The sequence below is a fragment of the Mercenaria mercenaria genome, chromosome 13, assembly GCF_021730395.1.
Source record: "Mercenaria mercenaria strain notata chromosome 13, MADL_Memer_1, whole genome shotgun sequence".
Classification (NCBI taxonomy): Eukaryota; Metazoa; Mollusca; class Bivalvia; order Venerida; family Veneridae; genus Mercenaria; species Mercenaria mercenaria.
In genome coordinates, this window is record NC_069373.1 from 53,925,438 (window position 1) to 53,940,842 (window position 15,405).

At 33.7% G+C, this 15,405-nt stretch overlaps 1 protein-coding gene across 1 annotated transcript in view; it reads left to right on the forward strand.

The window, feature by feature from the left end:
• Nucleotides 1–1,978: 1,978 nt before the first annotated feature.
• Nucleotides 1,979–15,405, forward strand: part of LOC123529574 (guanylate cyclase soluble subunit beta-2-like) — a 115,430-nt gene continuing 102,003 nt past the window's right edge. Inside the window, exon 1 of the mRNA XM_045309950.2 lies at nt 1,979–2,120. Coding sequence (XP_045165885.1) covers nt 2,118–2,120 — 3 coding nt within the window. The 5' untranslated portion in view covers nt 1,979–2,117. The remainder of the gene's footprint in view (nt 2,121–15,405) is intronic.

A 15,405-nucleotide genomic window follows, 5' to 3' on the forward strand; every position in this document is an offset into this window, starting at 1 on the left:
GGCATTGATAATATTGCACCAATACGTATAAGTTAGATAATACATAAAAGTGTGTTACCGGCTGGTATCATCATGCGTGGGGGAATCTCAGGGAACGTAATTTGGGTAGCAAACGAGCCTCGTAGAGGCGAGTTTGCTATCAAATTACGTTCCCTGAGAATCTCCCAAGCATGATGATACTCGGTGGTAACACACGCGTATGTATTGTCTAACTGATTTATTGCATGACTGATAACAGTAAACTGAACACATTTTTTAAATATTTTAATTTAAAATATTTAAAAATATTTCCCCTCTTGAGCCTCCCTTAGAAACATTTCAATGACATGATAAACCCCCAACTGCCATATAAAAGCAAGAAGGTGGCGACGGGCAGGTTTTTATATAAAACAGTAAACTGAACACATTTTTTAAATATTTTAATTAAAAATATTTAAAAATATTTCCCCTCTTGAACCTCCCTTAGAAATATTTCAATGACATGATAAACCCCCAACTGCCATATAAAAGCAAGAAGGTGGCGACGGGCAGGTTTTTATATAAATTATGCATGCTTCACATCAGAGATCCCTTTTTCAAAATTTTAAATAAACTACTGAAAAAAATGTTATAAAAAGTGCATAAATACACATAGAAACATTCCTTATTAATCAGTGTAATTATTTTTTAAAACAAAAAGTTGGGAAATAAGAGTTTCAAAAATAATTTAAACTAAGTGCTAAAATTTTGAATTTGCCGGGAGGCCCTAATGAGGTCATGAACCCTGGAGAAATAGAAAAGGTAAACACTTCCCATGTGGCTAATTTTATCAACAAAGGTTATGTATCAATGGAATTAATACCTAGAGTATATTGTAAACCTTTGCCAGAAACAAAATTTGAATTTTTAAACGGAATAGAATATCATAATCATTTTTGCCGTTATATTTTTATATTACTTAAAAAATCAAGTTTTAAATCAAGATGCAGAAAACTTAACTACAGAAATACAGTAATAAATTATTTCAAATAGCTTATCATTTTCAATATCAACTTATCACAGCAACACTTGCTAATTTTGTGTGTATTGCTCTACATCCCAGAAAGAGAAAACTGTGAGCAATACCTGTGTGCAGCGGAATTTAGAGCACGGCTAACCGTGGCGATACCAGAATTTAGAAAACACAAAACTTCAAAGAAAAATGCCGCAGTCATGCAATAATGTTTATATGATTCAAAATTCAAGCTGTTTATACGAATATAAACGCTTTTACCTTTCTATACAAATAATATAATGTAAATGTTAATATTCATGCGTAAATCTGCATTGTGAAACCAATATAGTTTCTTTAGGGTGAACAGAAAAGGGAATACAATTACATTTCACGTTCCCTGTCCTGTTAGATTTTTATAATTAACCCTGTCAGTGTGATGAGCAAAACTATTTTCGTTTGGCGGATGTAATTTAAAATTAGATTAATTCATTATTAGAATAGTGTTTTAAACACTGATTTCATTGATAAATACAGACTCTATCATATATATCTGATTAAATATCATTGTTTGATATAGATTCTCATAAAAGTTTCGTATTTAAATCTCCGCCTTTATCCGGAATACAATAGTCCTATTAGCATAATGTTTTGTGCTCATTTTATTGCGTCCTGGGCGGTACTTTTTTATGTAAAACGGAAAATTATACCAATAAAATATGCAGTAAAAAGAGAGATATATTAAAATTTACGTTCTGTCCCCATTAAAGTGTGAACCAAAATGTGATCCAATATCGAACAATTTGATTTCAGTTGGTGTTTTCATGTGTTACGGACACTGGCAAGATATTTTTTATGTTTGTTTGCTTGTTTGTTTGTTCGTTCGTTCGTTTGTTTGTTTGTTTTTATTCAAGCACTTTTGTCTGTTATTGGTGAAACTTACTTTACTTATTATAATAAGGTAGTGCAATATATATAATCCATTTCAGTGTTTACTAACCGAAAACCATCTGGGATAATAACAGGTTATACAAAAAAGCTTCAAAACCTCCGGACAGGAATAAAAATACACTACAAGAGGATGTCAACTGAATACATGTGTGTGGAATTTTAATTCTCAGTCAAAGTTTACAGTTGGACTTATAGTATGGTACGTGATTTCAGTCTATTTATTACTGGTTCATTTTGACATTCCTTTTATCGATGTATTTGTCTACTTTCGGCAAGTAAAGATAAACGATCTGAAGTTGAATGAAAACAAGAGAAAAATATATAATCAGTTTTTGTAGACAGTATATATTAATCAAAAAAAGAGTTACTGTTAGCAAATACACTATATTGGTTATGAATATAAGAACAAAATGTAAATAATTCCCTTTTTATATATTGGACTTTACTGAAATGTTGCTATCTAAAGAACACTCCCATTCCATTTTACTATTACCCGGAGTGTCATATGATGAAAATTTTAATTAAATCATTTGATATGAAAAAAAAAAATTTACCTTCGGTATTGTCTGATAAATTGTTAATTATAGTGCATTCTTAGCTTTAGCGCATGAGGTATTCAATACTGTATTCAATGACTAGTCAATTATTTATTTTCCTCTTTGAATGAAATTCGCAATTAAATGTTTGACAGATTATTAGTTGCATGCGTTTGTCTCCTTCTTCAGTATGAATTAATTACATACAAAGGTTCATTGTAGTCTCAAAAAAAATGTAATCTATATATATAAGCAAATATTAATCATATATGACACAGTTTTGTCGATGTATTCTGTGTCGGAACCTAAGCTGTAGAAAAACATTTAAAAAGAGTCAAAATGGGGAATATCTGGATTCCGAAAGAAGGACTCAAAACTGGGGATATCTGGATTCCGAAAAAAAAATTCAAATTATAATAAACACGTTACTGATGCAAATATTCAAGAACGTCATGGTATGCTTAGATGGGAAGTTGACGTTGCTCTCTTTTTCATTCTGCCTGTTTGGTCTTTAGCAATATTTGGTCTTAATTGCTGCGAGATTGTTACCATGGCAACAAAAAGTAAAATTTGTTGATTTAATTTATCATAAATACTTACTTGAATATGTTTTTCTTAATATTGAAAAATATATCTACATCCAACATGAACAACTCAAGAAAAGAAGGGTATTTGGGAGGGTATTTGCTAAACAAACAATTCAGAAATATGTAAATCACGTAATAGGCACATAAGGTCCGCCTGTATAATTTCAAACTTTCATCAGTCGTATTATTCAAAATATGCTTACAGCTTTATGAATTACTTGGCGATAACTTTCATGCTAAATACAAAGTACTTGCCCTTGAGAACCTTGAAAGTCAAATACTTATTGAAATAAAGCATATAATAATAATACCAGATTAATGTTCACCTGCTTCTTCGAATACTTGCCTCTCACCACTATTGGTTCAAAACCTTGGGTTTAGAATGAAGTAATTCTACTGGCTTACTGAAGGTCGATGGTTCTACACAGGTGCCCACCCGTGCCTGAAATAACCCTCCTCTACCAACAAAAGCTGAAAAGACGCCATTTGACATATAATTGTGTCAGAGTGACGTTACTCTAATAAAAAATAAAACGACAGTTGTCGGAAATATGTAACTATGATATTGCGCAGTTGCCAGTAACTTTTTGTACGTTATAGCCCAATAAAACTACTGAAAGTGTCAACCACTTTTACACTGCCTGAAAAAACCTGAAATATTTTGTGAAAGAATCAGCTTTTTGATCAAATACTGAATACTCGGTGTCTACTCATGTGTGACCTGCTTTGCTGTTCACGTGTTCTGTTCACAGTGTCTCAGGGGATTGTGTATTTTAATTAACTGTTTTATATTTCCAGTAGCCAGTTGCACACATATGGTTCTCATCTCATGGTAGAGGTCTTTACATATAGTCTTCAGTCACACAGAAAATATTTAAGATCACTATTTGTTCTATAAAACAAGATATCCCAATATTTAAAAGCTTACACGGATTTTAATTTTAAAAAATGTCCTAAAAACCAACTCTGTAGTTCAGTGGTTAAGCAAATGATTTGTTCATGTATGATGAATGGCATTAAAAAGAAAGGAAAATAATCGATTAATTATGTGTTGTGTATTTTCTAAATTAGCTAACTACCGCGATAGTGGATGACAATAATCTGAAATGGCTTAGATGAAAACTATTTATAGTTTTGTTTGATGTGCCAATATAACTGATTTCCATACGTATAATAGAGGGAGATTTTAAGTATTCTTAATATTTCTGTGATGGATGTTATACACTAATTACAGAGACCTTTCATGTGTCGGTGCGACGTTAAATCAAAACAAAAACAAAAACAAACAAAACAGAGGTTATAATAACTTATCAGTATGTATTGAAGCTTCAAATATGAACTTTTATCTGATATCTTAGTAATACACGTAACCGAGACGTCGTTTGCCCAACATCAATAATCAAAATTGATGGATACACATTTTGATCAAGTGTAAAAGAAACAGCATTATTATATTTACCTTAAAATTCGTTTATTTGGAAAGGAAATGTCACTAAATTTACTGAAAAGATTTCATAATGTGATAGATGATGCGGAAATGGGGAAATAAATTAACGTATCTGTGTTTTGCATTAAACCTTTAAAGCTTTACACGACGGAATAGTCTCAAATTATGAATCTTTATTTACTATGTACTTGAATTTCTGGAAAGTTCATTGGTGCATTAATACAAAGCAAAGGCAATACAAAGTCGAATTTAAAACAATATAATTCGTTTGTTCAGCCCCTAGAAATAATAACAATTATGTATACTAGATAAAATTCGAGATGGTTTGTTTTCGCTGTAATTTGTGAATAAGAACTACACGCGAATTAAAAACTCTCGCGAACATTAAGAAATATAAAAATGATTGCAAAACGCCAGTTCATAGCAACACTTAGCTATTTGTTTTCCATCAAATCTTGAAATAAAATTGATGAGAATGTTACCTAGCTTCTAGTACTAGTATCCTATTATCAGCAATGGTTGCAATTCCCATTTTGTCACATTGTGTCACGTGAACTTTATTACATTGAAGTTTCATGATAAAAGTCAGTAAATATTTCAGTTGTCAGTATACACAGTGGGGAATCACATGATCAAAATAATCTCTAAACCAAAATAAATGTATGAATATTATGGGATAATACTGAAGCAATTTTTGCTGTAAATCTAAAATATAGCCTATCATATAGCAACATAGGTGTATCCTAAAACTACATAGATTTACATCACAATCACTTTCTGATTATCCCGAACACTCCGAGAAACTGAAATTTGTTATTTTCCTAAGTATTTGTAATTACAGGATATCTAACATTATTGTCAACCCAATTATCATAAGTCATATGTTAGGCCATGTTAATTTTCATATCTTATCATGGTAGGAAATTTATTCATGTTCTTCAAAATAAAACTTTGAGGTAGAGATTGTTTTGATCATGTGATTCCCCACAGTGATTTACTAAGTGGGCGTATTGAACTTGTTTTAAGGTATTAGGCCCATAATAGAGTACCTCCTTTTTGAAGAGTATTCAATTCCTACCATAAACCTACTTTGACTGCAATTCTCGGGGGGGGGGGGGGGGGGGGGGGGGGGGGGGGGCGTAGGTTCAAGCCCCACTGAGACCAATTATTTTCTTTGTTTTCCGTTTTTTCTAGTAAGTGTTTACTTCTTTCAAGACTTTTTATTCACTTATTGTACAAAAGTGGAAAAAAAATCATTTTATAAGCGATTTCTTGCTTTTCAAAGTAAATTTACCTCTGAAACAGAAGAGGTAGAGTTAGACATCTTTAAAAATACTGAGTTACATGCGGTAAAAGTTCTCTATTTTGCCTTCATTCTTTAGATAACAATCATAACATATTGTCAAAGATATATAGGTAAGTTTTACTTCTGCCCCAAGGTTATTTTTGAATGAAGTGAGCAAAATTCAAAACAGACCCGCAGAATTCGACCTTAATTTTTCAATGTTGGAGTTAGAATTCTGTCTCATTAAATCCGTTTACTTGGGGCACCCTAGAATGATATTGACAGTTTTATTTTAAGTTTTATAATTGTTTATCGATAGTTTTGATGTTTCTTTCATAAAAAATAATGGTATAATGAATTATCTGCAAACGTTTTAGATAAAGGCCATCATTTTGAAATTTGTCTCAACTTTAGCTTGAGGAAATACCACAAATTACACAAAATTTATAAAAAACGACACGGTAAAAGTTTTTAAGAATTTGCAACACAATGCGAAGCACGGTCAACTGTAAGAATATACCAAGCAAATGCCATTTTTTAAACATTACTATTAGGGGCCTAAGACCTTAAGTTAAACGTGTCTGCGTAAACTGCAGCCTTTTTTGATACTTCACTATAGCTTTCCCAGATATAATTCCATAATTCTTTGAATAGCTTGCCACAAACAGGCATTATTTAACATGTAATAAAGGGCATTTTCTTTTGAAATTTATGTCTGTTCTAATTGCATCGGGCAAAAATAATTCAATGTTTTACTTAATGTTTGCATTTTTATGAGTTATAAGCACTTGCAATATATTTTGGTTTATTTTGATTTTTTTCTAATTATTACTAAACAATCACTTTTTTTTTTAAAAAAAGAATGCTATAAAGTATTATTCACCTGATCATTCCTTAAGTAAGTAGTAAATAGCTGATCAAGCAACTCTTAGGGGCTAGTCAGATATTGGCGGAAAGGGAAAGTCATCTTTACTTCTGTTTTAAAATAGTTATTTTAATGTTTTGTGTAAGCCAGTTTTTAATCTTACGAAATTGATTTTAACATAACTCGGCCGAAATGTTTATGCCTTTGTTTTCTTCGTTTGTTAAGTTTTACATCACGTTTATAATTCATTATTATAATTTATTTATTTATTAATATTTTATATTGATCATTACTATGATCATATGGTCACTTTCCATTTTTTCTAATACTGGAGAAGACCAAAGGTTCCTCTCAGTACGTGTGTATTTGTAGTTTTATTTTGCTGGTCGATATCGTTACAATTTAACTGACGTAATGCGAACAACATTTTTTTTGCAGCTGGTTATCGTTTCTTACTAAAACTCCAATTCGAGTCCATACTAAAGATGTCGTACTGGTAACAAGGACTTTTCTATGACATCGAAGCATTTTGCTATTTTCATCAGTTACTGTTTGGGCGTAAGTGAACGTTTCTTTGGCGTAACGTTGGTTATCTTTGACATTTATTATGCCTCAGACAACTTAAACCCATATATGATAAGTGCCATTAAATTTTAGAAACATTTTTGTCAAAGATAGTTCAACTATGTTCCGAAACTTGTAAATGGTTGATGATAAATAAAAGCTGTGGCGTGTAGGTTTTACCAACTGATAAATTGCTCTGCAGTCTGGGGGACTATTATTTTCATATCGATAACACATTCCAGTCTCCAACAACAAGAAAGTAATTATTCCCGATGTATAAGAGACAGTTTGTTTAGTACGTTACATTGACATATTCTTATAATTTAAATCATCTTAGCGGGATCTGCTACGTGGGAAATAAAACAGTATAAATATACGTTATTTTTATTACTTTACTCTCAACCTCCTGCTCCATTAGATACATAATGTGTCTGAAAATATAATCAAATTGCCATTTTAAAATCGTTTCCAGAATTTTTATCGCATTTCATTTGTTGCTCCGATTAAAACTGGATACTTTGAAGAATATTTTTCTGTCTCCTTTTCTGGATAAAGAGTCAGATTAACACATTTAGTCTTTTATATTTGATGACAGAGAAAACCCCTAGGTGCCCTCAAGGCATTGTTTCATGCTTCGGTGATCACCTTGGTAGAACTACAGACTTCCTCATGCGAAGGAGTCTTCACCTCAAGAAAGTTGTCGTATCAGCGCGGTGAGGGCAGGTGATTTGAAGTCAGAATTCGAACCCAACCGACCACGTAGATCACCCTTTGATAAATGAGACAGTATTAATATGTAATCTGTAATCAAAGAGTAACCTAGTATAGTAAGATAAAACTCGATTATAAAGGTCATACAAATTAGATGGACGATTTCATGAAAAAACCTAATATATCCTATATATAAAACTTTTGTTCAAGATTATTTTACAGTCCCTCTGTGTCCGATTCCTTTCTGTATGATACATGAAATGTATGTCAGTTCTATTTCTTTTTTAGCCCAATAGACATTACGGTGTAAGGAACACCCACCACTCAGAAATATAGTCTACATCTGAAAGTCCCTGAAAATTAGTACAAACCTTTCTGTCAGATATATTCACCTATATAAAGAAATTTGTCTCGCGGAAAGTTTGTGCGTTAAAAAGATACCAAGAACTTTATGAAAACTGTCTGTGTTGGTGTTATGTTGTGTTTTGTTACAATCCGCATTCAGACGAATGCCGCTTCGTTGAGATATCGCATATTAGCCAACTTGTGGAACATTTCAAGTCTGTTTCACTGTATCAGTGTATGTATTTGAGTTTCAATTTCACTATTTTAGAGCTTCTGATTTTATTACGTTCTAAGCGGAAAGAGGTGGCCTACATTATCCATTAATCCTGTGACATTTTGTGCATGTGCATCCTCACATTGTAAAGTCATTTGAGCCATGAATAAGTATTTAACTAACATACAAAACTTTTTTTTAATTTGAAAAAAAAATGTGTATCCGTTTAATCGTTGCTTTCATATATTTTGCCCAATTGTTACCTTATAAATACATTAATGGTTTAGTGCATCTAAAATATGAAAGTTTGAGTAATTTTAATGTTCAAACTTTTATATGAGAAAAAAAATTCATCCTCAAGGTTTTAATGCGCATAATATAGTCTGGAAAAAAAAGACAGACAATTGCCTTAAGGCATATTGTTCTTTACCGATAATTTGCCGGTCTTAGAAGAATCTTTATTCTATGATAATTGCCACTTAGATGCGAGGACATCGTTCCCTTCTCTACAGACAATACTTTCTTATGGCTGATGAGGATCTATGGCGCATGAATAATGGAAAATAATTTGATTGTGAACTGAAATTGGTCTCCCATTGGTTAGCAGCTGGTCATTATCAAAGTAATTTTTCATATAATAGTTTCGTAATTTAGAAACATTAGGTTTCAGTTTACAATCTTAGATATGTGTGAACTGACAATTTACAACAAAAATGAGGCTTCTTAAAAGATGGAGTATTCGCAGAAAATGATTTTTTTTTAAATTAAAAGTCTCATCGTATCAGTACACAAAACATGTCCTACCTTGTTAAATGTTTCAAACGTGTATTTATTTCTCCGTAAAACTAAACAAATGGCCCGAGGTCTTAGAATGGAAATGCGTGTGTGCGTGCGTGTGCGTGTGTTCGGGTTTAAAGTCTTTTTCTACAATTTTTCAGTCATATAAACAACGGTGTCTACTTGTAGCAGTGAGCACAATGCCCAACTTTATAGTGCTGCCTCACTGGAATATCACGCCGTAAACACGTCGCATGATATCCCACCCAGTCACATTATACTGACACCGGGCTGACCAGTCCTAGCACTATCCTCTTAATGCTGAGCGCCAAGCGAGGAAGCTGCTAGTACCATTTTTTACGTTTTTGGTATGACGCAGACACTATGACCACTAGGCTACTTAGGCGGTATTAGCGTGGCTTAAACATTGTTTTTATTCATAATTACCACGTCAGAATATATTAGCTTAACTTTTATTTGCAATATGATTTACACACTAGTGATTTGTTCTACACTTTTACAGACTGAAAGCGTTACTATTCGTTTCTTCTTATTAACAAACAAATGACAGATGGCAGACAAAGAGTAACATAATTGTGATTTTTCTGTAACTTTATGTGTTACAGTCGAATATTGACGATTTACGTGTCAAGATTATCTCTGAAAATATAAACTAGTTTGAACACATTGTTCATGAACTTAATTGTTACTTAACATTTAATTGTGGTAAATAACATTTCAACTCTGCATCTTAAAATAGAATTCGCAATATTTTGCTATTACAGAACTCATTATTCATAGTTTCTCCCAAACAGCTTCTGTTTGATTGTTTTCTGAACATAATTAGCTCCAATTTTAGAAAACAATTTCGGTTTCTCATTTCGTTAGCTTGTGAGACAAACAAGACCAATTTAATCTTTTGCTTTGCTTTTGATTGTTGTTTTAAAAGCAAACATGGATCGTGCAAACACACCAACGGTTTACCATTTTATTGGATAATAGATATGATGAATTGTTTTGAAAAACATATTAACTTAGTCAATAGAATTACCTGCACAAGCGATACTCAGTTTCGTTCTGTCTAGATAATGCCTGACTGAATCTAGGGTGCTTAACGCAAAAACATCACAGCAATTATGTCATCAGGCGTTGGTGTAAATAAATGTAAAAAAGCAGAGTATACCCTTTGAACTTAAATTAGCTGCTGGCTCGATTTCAACGTCTATCCCAGAGGTTTTAGAAAAATGGAAAAATGATTTCATTATTTCGTACTGATTTGTTGACTTCAGTGGTTTCAGATGATTTGGATGTAGATAGTAACGCAGACGCAGAAGCATCACAAAAATGATGTCATCAGGCGTTGTTTGATTTGAAATTAAATATAGAAATTACCCATAAGTCTTGTAAATTTAATACTGATCGACAAAAAGATCAAAAAATGGAACATAACCAAGCAAAATAATACTGACTCTATTTATTTATGAGAGCTAATTTAATTTGCAACACCCCTTACGCTCCAAGTCGCTAGATAAAGTAGTACACAACTTTGAATGGACTCCATGATCGCAAATGGTCAGAACATATAACAAAACAAAAATATGACTAAAGTCTAAATTTTACGGCTGCTTGATATTTCAGGTAGTCACTGTACCAACTAATATACATTATAAATGAAAATAACAAAGAACATTACTACTTATTATGGAATGTCATTGAATGCATCATTCCTTTAACGCTACCTTACCTTCAAGGAGTATGCGGTCTAATGGCTACGATGTCGGCCGCTCAACCCTAGGGTCAAGGGTTCGAGCCGCAATGTAGACATGGTCACACCTCATGTGACACCAGTACTTTTTTTCAGGAAGCTGACTCGACAGTGGGTCAAATAAGATTAATGTTTTAATCACAGTTGGGTTTAAACAGATTAGTGTAAGCTAACGCTACCTTTGTGTATTCCTTTGTGTTTTTAAAAATCAGTCATAGAATAATTTTATGCTTCTATTTATACATGATTGGCATTGAAAAATTCAGAAATACAAGAATATACTTTGTTTTTCATGGTTTCAAATAGATAGTCACATTCAGAAGGGATATGACATCGTGTTTTATGTCTAAACATTGAACTGAATACGTGCAGCAGTATGCACAGTGCTTAGTCTATTTAGTTAAGGTAAGACAACATTTTGCTTCTACTTTGTCAGGTAGTAATTTAGCTGTATCTTTTCAACTTTAAAGTACACTATCAAGAGATGGACTGATTAAAAAAGCTAGAAAGTTAGTATGTAAAATTGTGAAACACATTATCACAGGAAGAGCCTTAAAATTGCCCACGTGTCATTTATGTACTATCACAATGATTTTCATGAGGTTCATGTGCGGAGGCGAGAGAGTATGTCACTACGTATTGAAAAATCTGTCGCTGAGGCTACAGAAAGACACATGTGAGAACATGAACTATATTGTAATCTCCATTTCCTCTGTAACTGTGATATATATTGATTGTATAAAGGTCAGAAGGTCGCTTGCTCTCTTAAGAAAATGTTTAAACAAACGTATACTGGCAACAGAATCCTGTGTTTTCTAAATTGCTTTTTCTCAACGCTAGAAATATGTTAGCATATCAGATTGAAACATTTCTACCTAAAACGTGTGTAACTGAATTAACACAACATACTACTTTACACGACGAGATACTATTCAACTATCTAATTGATTCAAGGGTTACTAGAATCTAGAAATCTTCTTCATGGGACAGGACACCATTTTTGTTTAAATGTTGCAAATATGCTTTGATACCAGTGCCCAACAAATCATACAATTTTTAGGTTTTAAAGGATGAACATATCGTTTTGAATATCGTATGAATATCGTATGTCATTTTCAGCCGGTTTTACATTTATATTTCCGATTAAGCATTAAGAGTTCCATAAGGCTTTTAATCATTTGTAAAAAACATATAAAGCAACTGACCAATAGGAGTATACGCACACTTACATGATTAGATTTTAGTAGAATTCTGAAAGGTGAGTTCTGACTTTTTTACATTTTACGATATATACATGCAATCAGACTTATACATACAAAGTCATGGTAACATGTTTTACTGAATTTCTGAACGCTTCTTATTGTGACAAAAAACACGGTATGCTAATAGTGAATAATGAATATCAATATCATTTTAAGACAAGAGGGCCATGAAGGCCCTATATCGCTCATTTGAATAGAGTTGCTTGCTTGAACAAGTTACTTAGCTAAATCTTTAAAAACAAGAAAATTAGGAGAGTGGGTCAAGGTAAAGATTACGCAAGATCACTTTTGAAATCTGTAAAAAAAAATATTACAGGTGGTCCAAATCCTTTTGCTGTAGCTTAGAAAACAAGAAAGTAGGTCAGTAGGTCACATTGATGGTCACTGAAAGTCTGTTTAAAGATCGGCATGCAAAACTATACATGTCATCAAAATTTCAAAGCTGTATCTTAACAAGAGGGCCATGATGGCCCTATATCGCTCACCTGAGTTTAATTGCTTTCTTGAAAAAAATTCTTTGCTAAAGCTAAACAAGTAACCCATGGGGTGGGGTCAATTTGACCCCGGGGGCCATGATTTGAACAAATTTTGTAGAAGTTTACTAGGCAATGCTACGTGTCAAATATCTAAGATGTAGGCCTTCTGGTTTATTTTTAGAAATTTTTTGAAGATTTTCCTATGTAAAATCAAGTGACCCCTGGGGTGGGGTCAATTTTGCCCCCGGGGTTCATGATTTGGACAAATTTTGTAGAGGTCTACTAGGCAATGCTACATGTGAAATATCTAAGCTCTAGGCTTTTTGGTTTATTTTTAGAAAATTTTTGAAGATTTTCCTATGTAAAATCAAGTGACCCCTGGGGCGAGGTCAATTTTGACCCCGGGGTCATGTTTTGAACAATTTTAGTAGAGGTCCACTAGGCAATGCTACATGTCAAATATCTAAGCTCTAGGGCTTCTGATTTTTGAGAAGAAGATTTTTTAAGATTTTCCTATGTAAAATCAAGTGACCCCAAGTCATTTTTGACCCTGGGGTCATGATTTGAACAAACTTGGTAGAGGTCCACTAGGCAATGCTTCACACCAAATATCTAAGCTCTAGGGCTTCTGGTTTTTGAGAAGAAGATTTTTAAAGTTTTTCCTTTTGGTTGCCATGGCAATAATTTTTAAAGAAGACTATCCAGGGAACATCCCTGTGAAGTTTCATCAAAATTGGCCTGTTGGTTTAGGAGGAGATGTTGTTTAAAGGAAAGTGTGGACGGACGACAGACGGACGTACAATGGATTGACGGACGCCGGACGGTGAGCGATTACAATACCTCACCCTGAGCACTTTGTGCTCAGGTGAGCTAAAAAAACAAGAAAGTAGGTCAGTAGGTCACATTCAAGGTCACTGAAAATCAGTTTTAAGATCGGTGTGCAAAACTGTACATGACATCCAAATTTCAAGGCTGTATCTTAAAAAACAAGAAAGTAGGTCAGTAGGTCAAGGTTACAGTCACATGACCCCTAATTACTTGGGGTCATAAGGTAATTATAATTAAACAGTCAAGGAAATATGATCAGATAATTTTTTAAGTATTTTTTCCTATATAACTGACCTTCGGGGCGGGGCCTCTTTTCACCCCAGGGGCATAATTTGAATAATATTGTTAGAGAGCCACTAGGCAATGTTACATACTGAATATCAAAAGCGTAGGCCTTGAACTTTCAGTCAAGAAGATTTTTAAAAGTTTTTTCCTATGTTAGTCTATGTAAAACTTGGGACCCACAGGGCAGGGCCTCGTTTTACCCCAGAGGCATAATTTGAACAATCTTGGTAAAGAACCACTAGGCAATGCAACATACCCAAAATTAAAAGTCTAGGCCTTGCAGTTTCAGACAAGAAGATTTTTAAAAAAAATTCCTATAAGAGTCTATGTAAAACTTGGGACCCCCGGTGCGGGGCCTCTTTTTACCCCAGGGGCATAATTTGAACAATCTTGGTAGAGAACCACAATGCAATGCTACATACCAAACATCAAAGGCCTAGATCTTGTGGTTTCAGACAAGAAGATTTTTTTTTTAAATCCTATTTAAGTCTATGTAAAACTTGAGACCCCCGGGGCGGGGCCTCTTTTCACCCCAGGGGCATAATTTGAACACTTTTGGTAGGGAACCAAAAGGCAATGCTACATACCAAACATCAAAGGCCTAGGTCTTGTGGTTTCAGACAAGAAGATTTTTTCCTATATAAGTCTATGTAAAACTTGGGACCCCTAGAACGGGGCCTCTTTTCACCTCAGGGGAATAATTTGAACAATCTTTATAGAAGACCATTAGATGATGTCACATGCCAATTATTGAGGCTCTATGCCCTGTGGTTTTGGACAAAAAGATTTTCAAAGTTTTCCCTATATAAGTCTATGTAAACCATGTGACCCCCCAGGCCGGGGCTATATTTGACCCTAGGGGAATAATTTCAACAACTTTGGTAGAGAACCACTAGATGATGCTACATACCAAATATAAAAGCCCTATGACCTGTGATTTGGACAAGAAGATTTTTAAAGTTTTTCCTTTCGGTTGCCATGGCAACCAGAGTTCTATATGGAATTCAATTCTTGAACAATTTTGAAGTTTCATCAAAATTGGCCTGATGGTTTAGGAGGCGATGTTGTTTAAAGGAAAGTGTGGACGGACGCCGGACGGATGGACGGACGCCGGACGGTGAACGATCACAATAGCTCGAGCCTTTGGCTCAGGTGAGCTAAAAAACACACAGCTTTACCTGTTATTTATTAAAGGGAGGATTTCAAATGGTAATTTCTGATATAGAAGTGTGTATTCTCTGCAAACGATAATAACTAGTAGACTGATTGTCCAATCGAGACATTTTTACATAATTCTGGCGATTTATTAACCCTTATCATGCTGGACACGATTGATTATGCCTTTGCGACCAGTGTAGATCATGATCAGCCTGCATATCCGTGCAGTCTGATCATGATCTGCACTGTTCACCATTCAGTCAGTATCGTTTTGATAAGCATCCCTTTTAACAGTAAATGGTACTGTCCAAATTGAAAGATGGACAAGTTCATTATAGAAATTTAGCAGGTTAAGGCTTTGCTGATTTTGAACGATCTT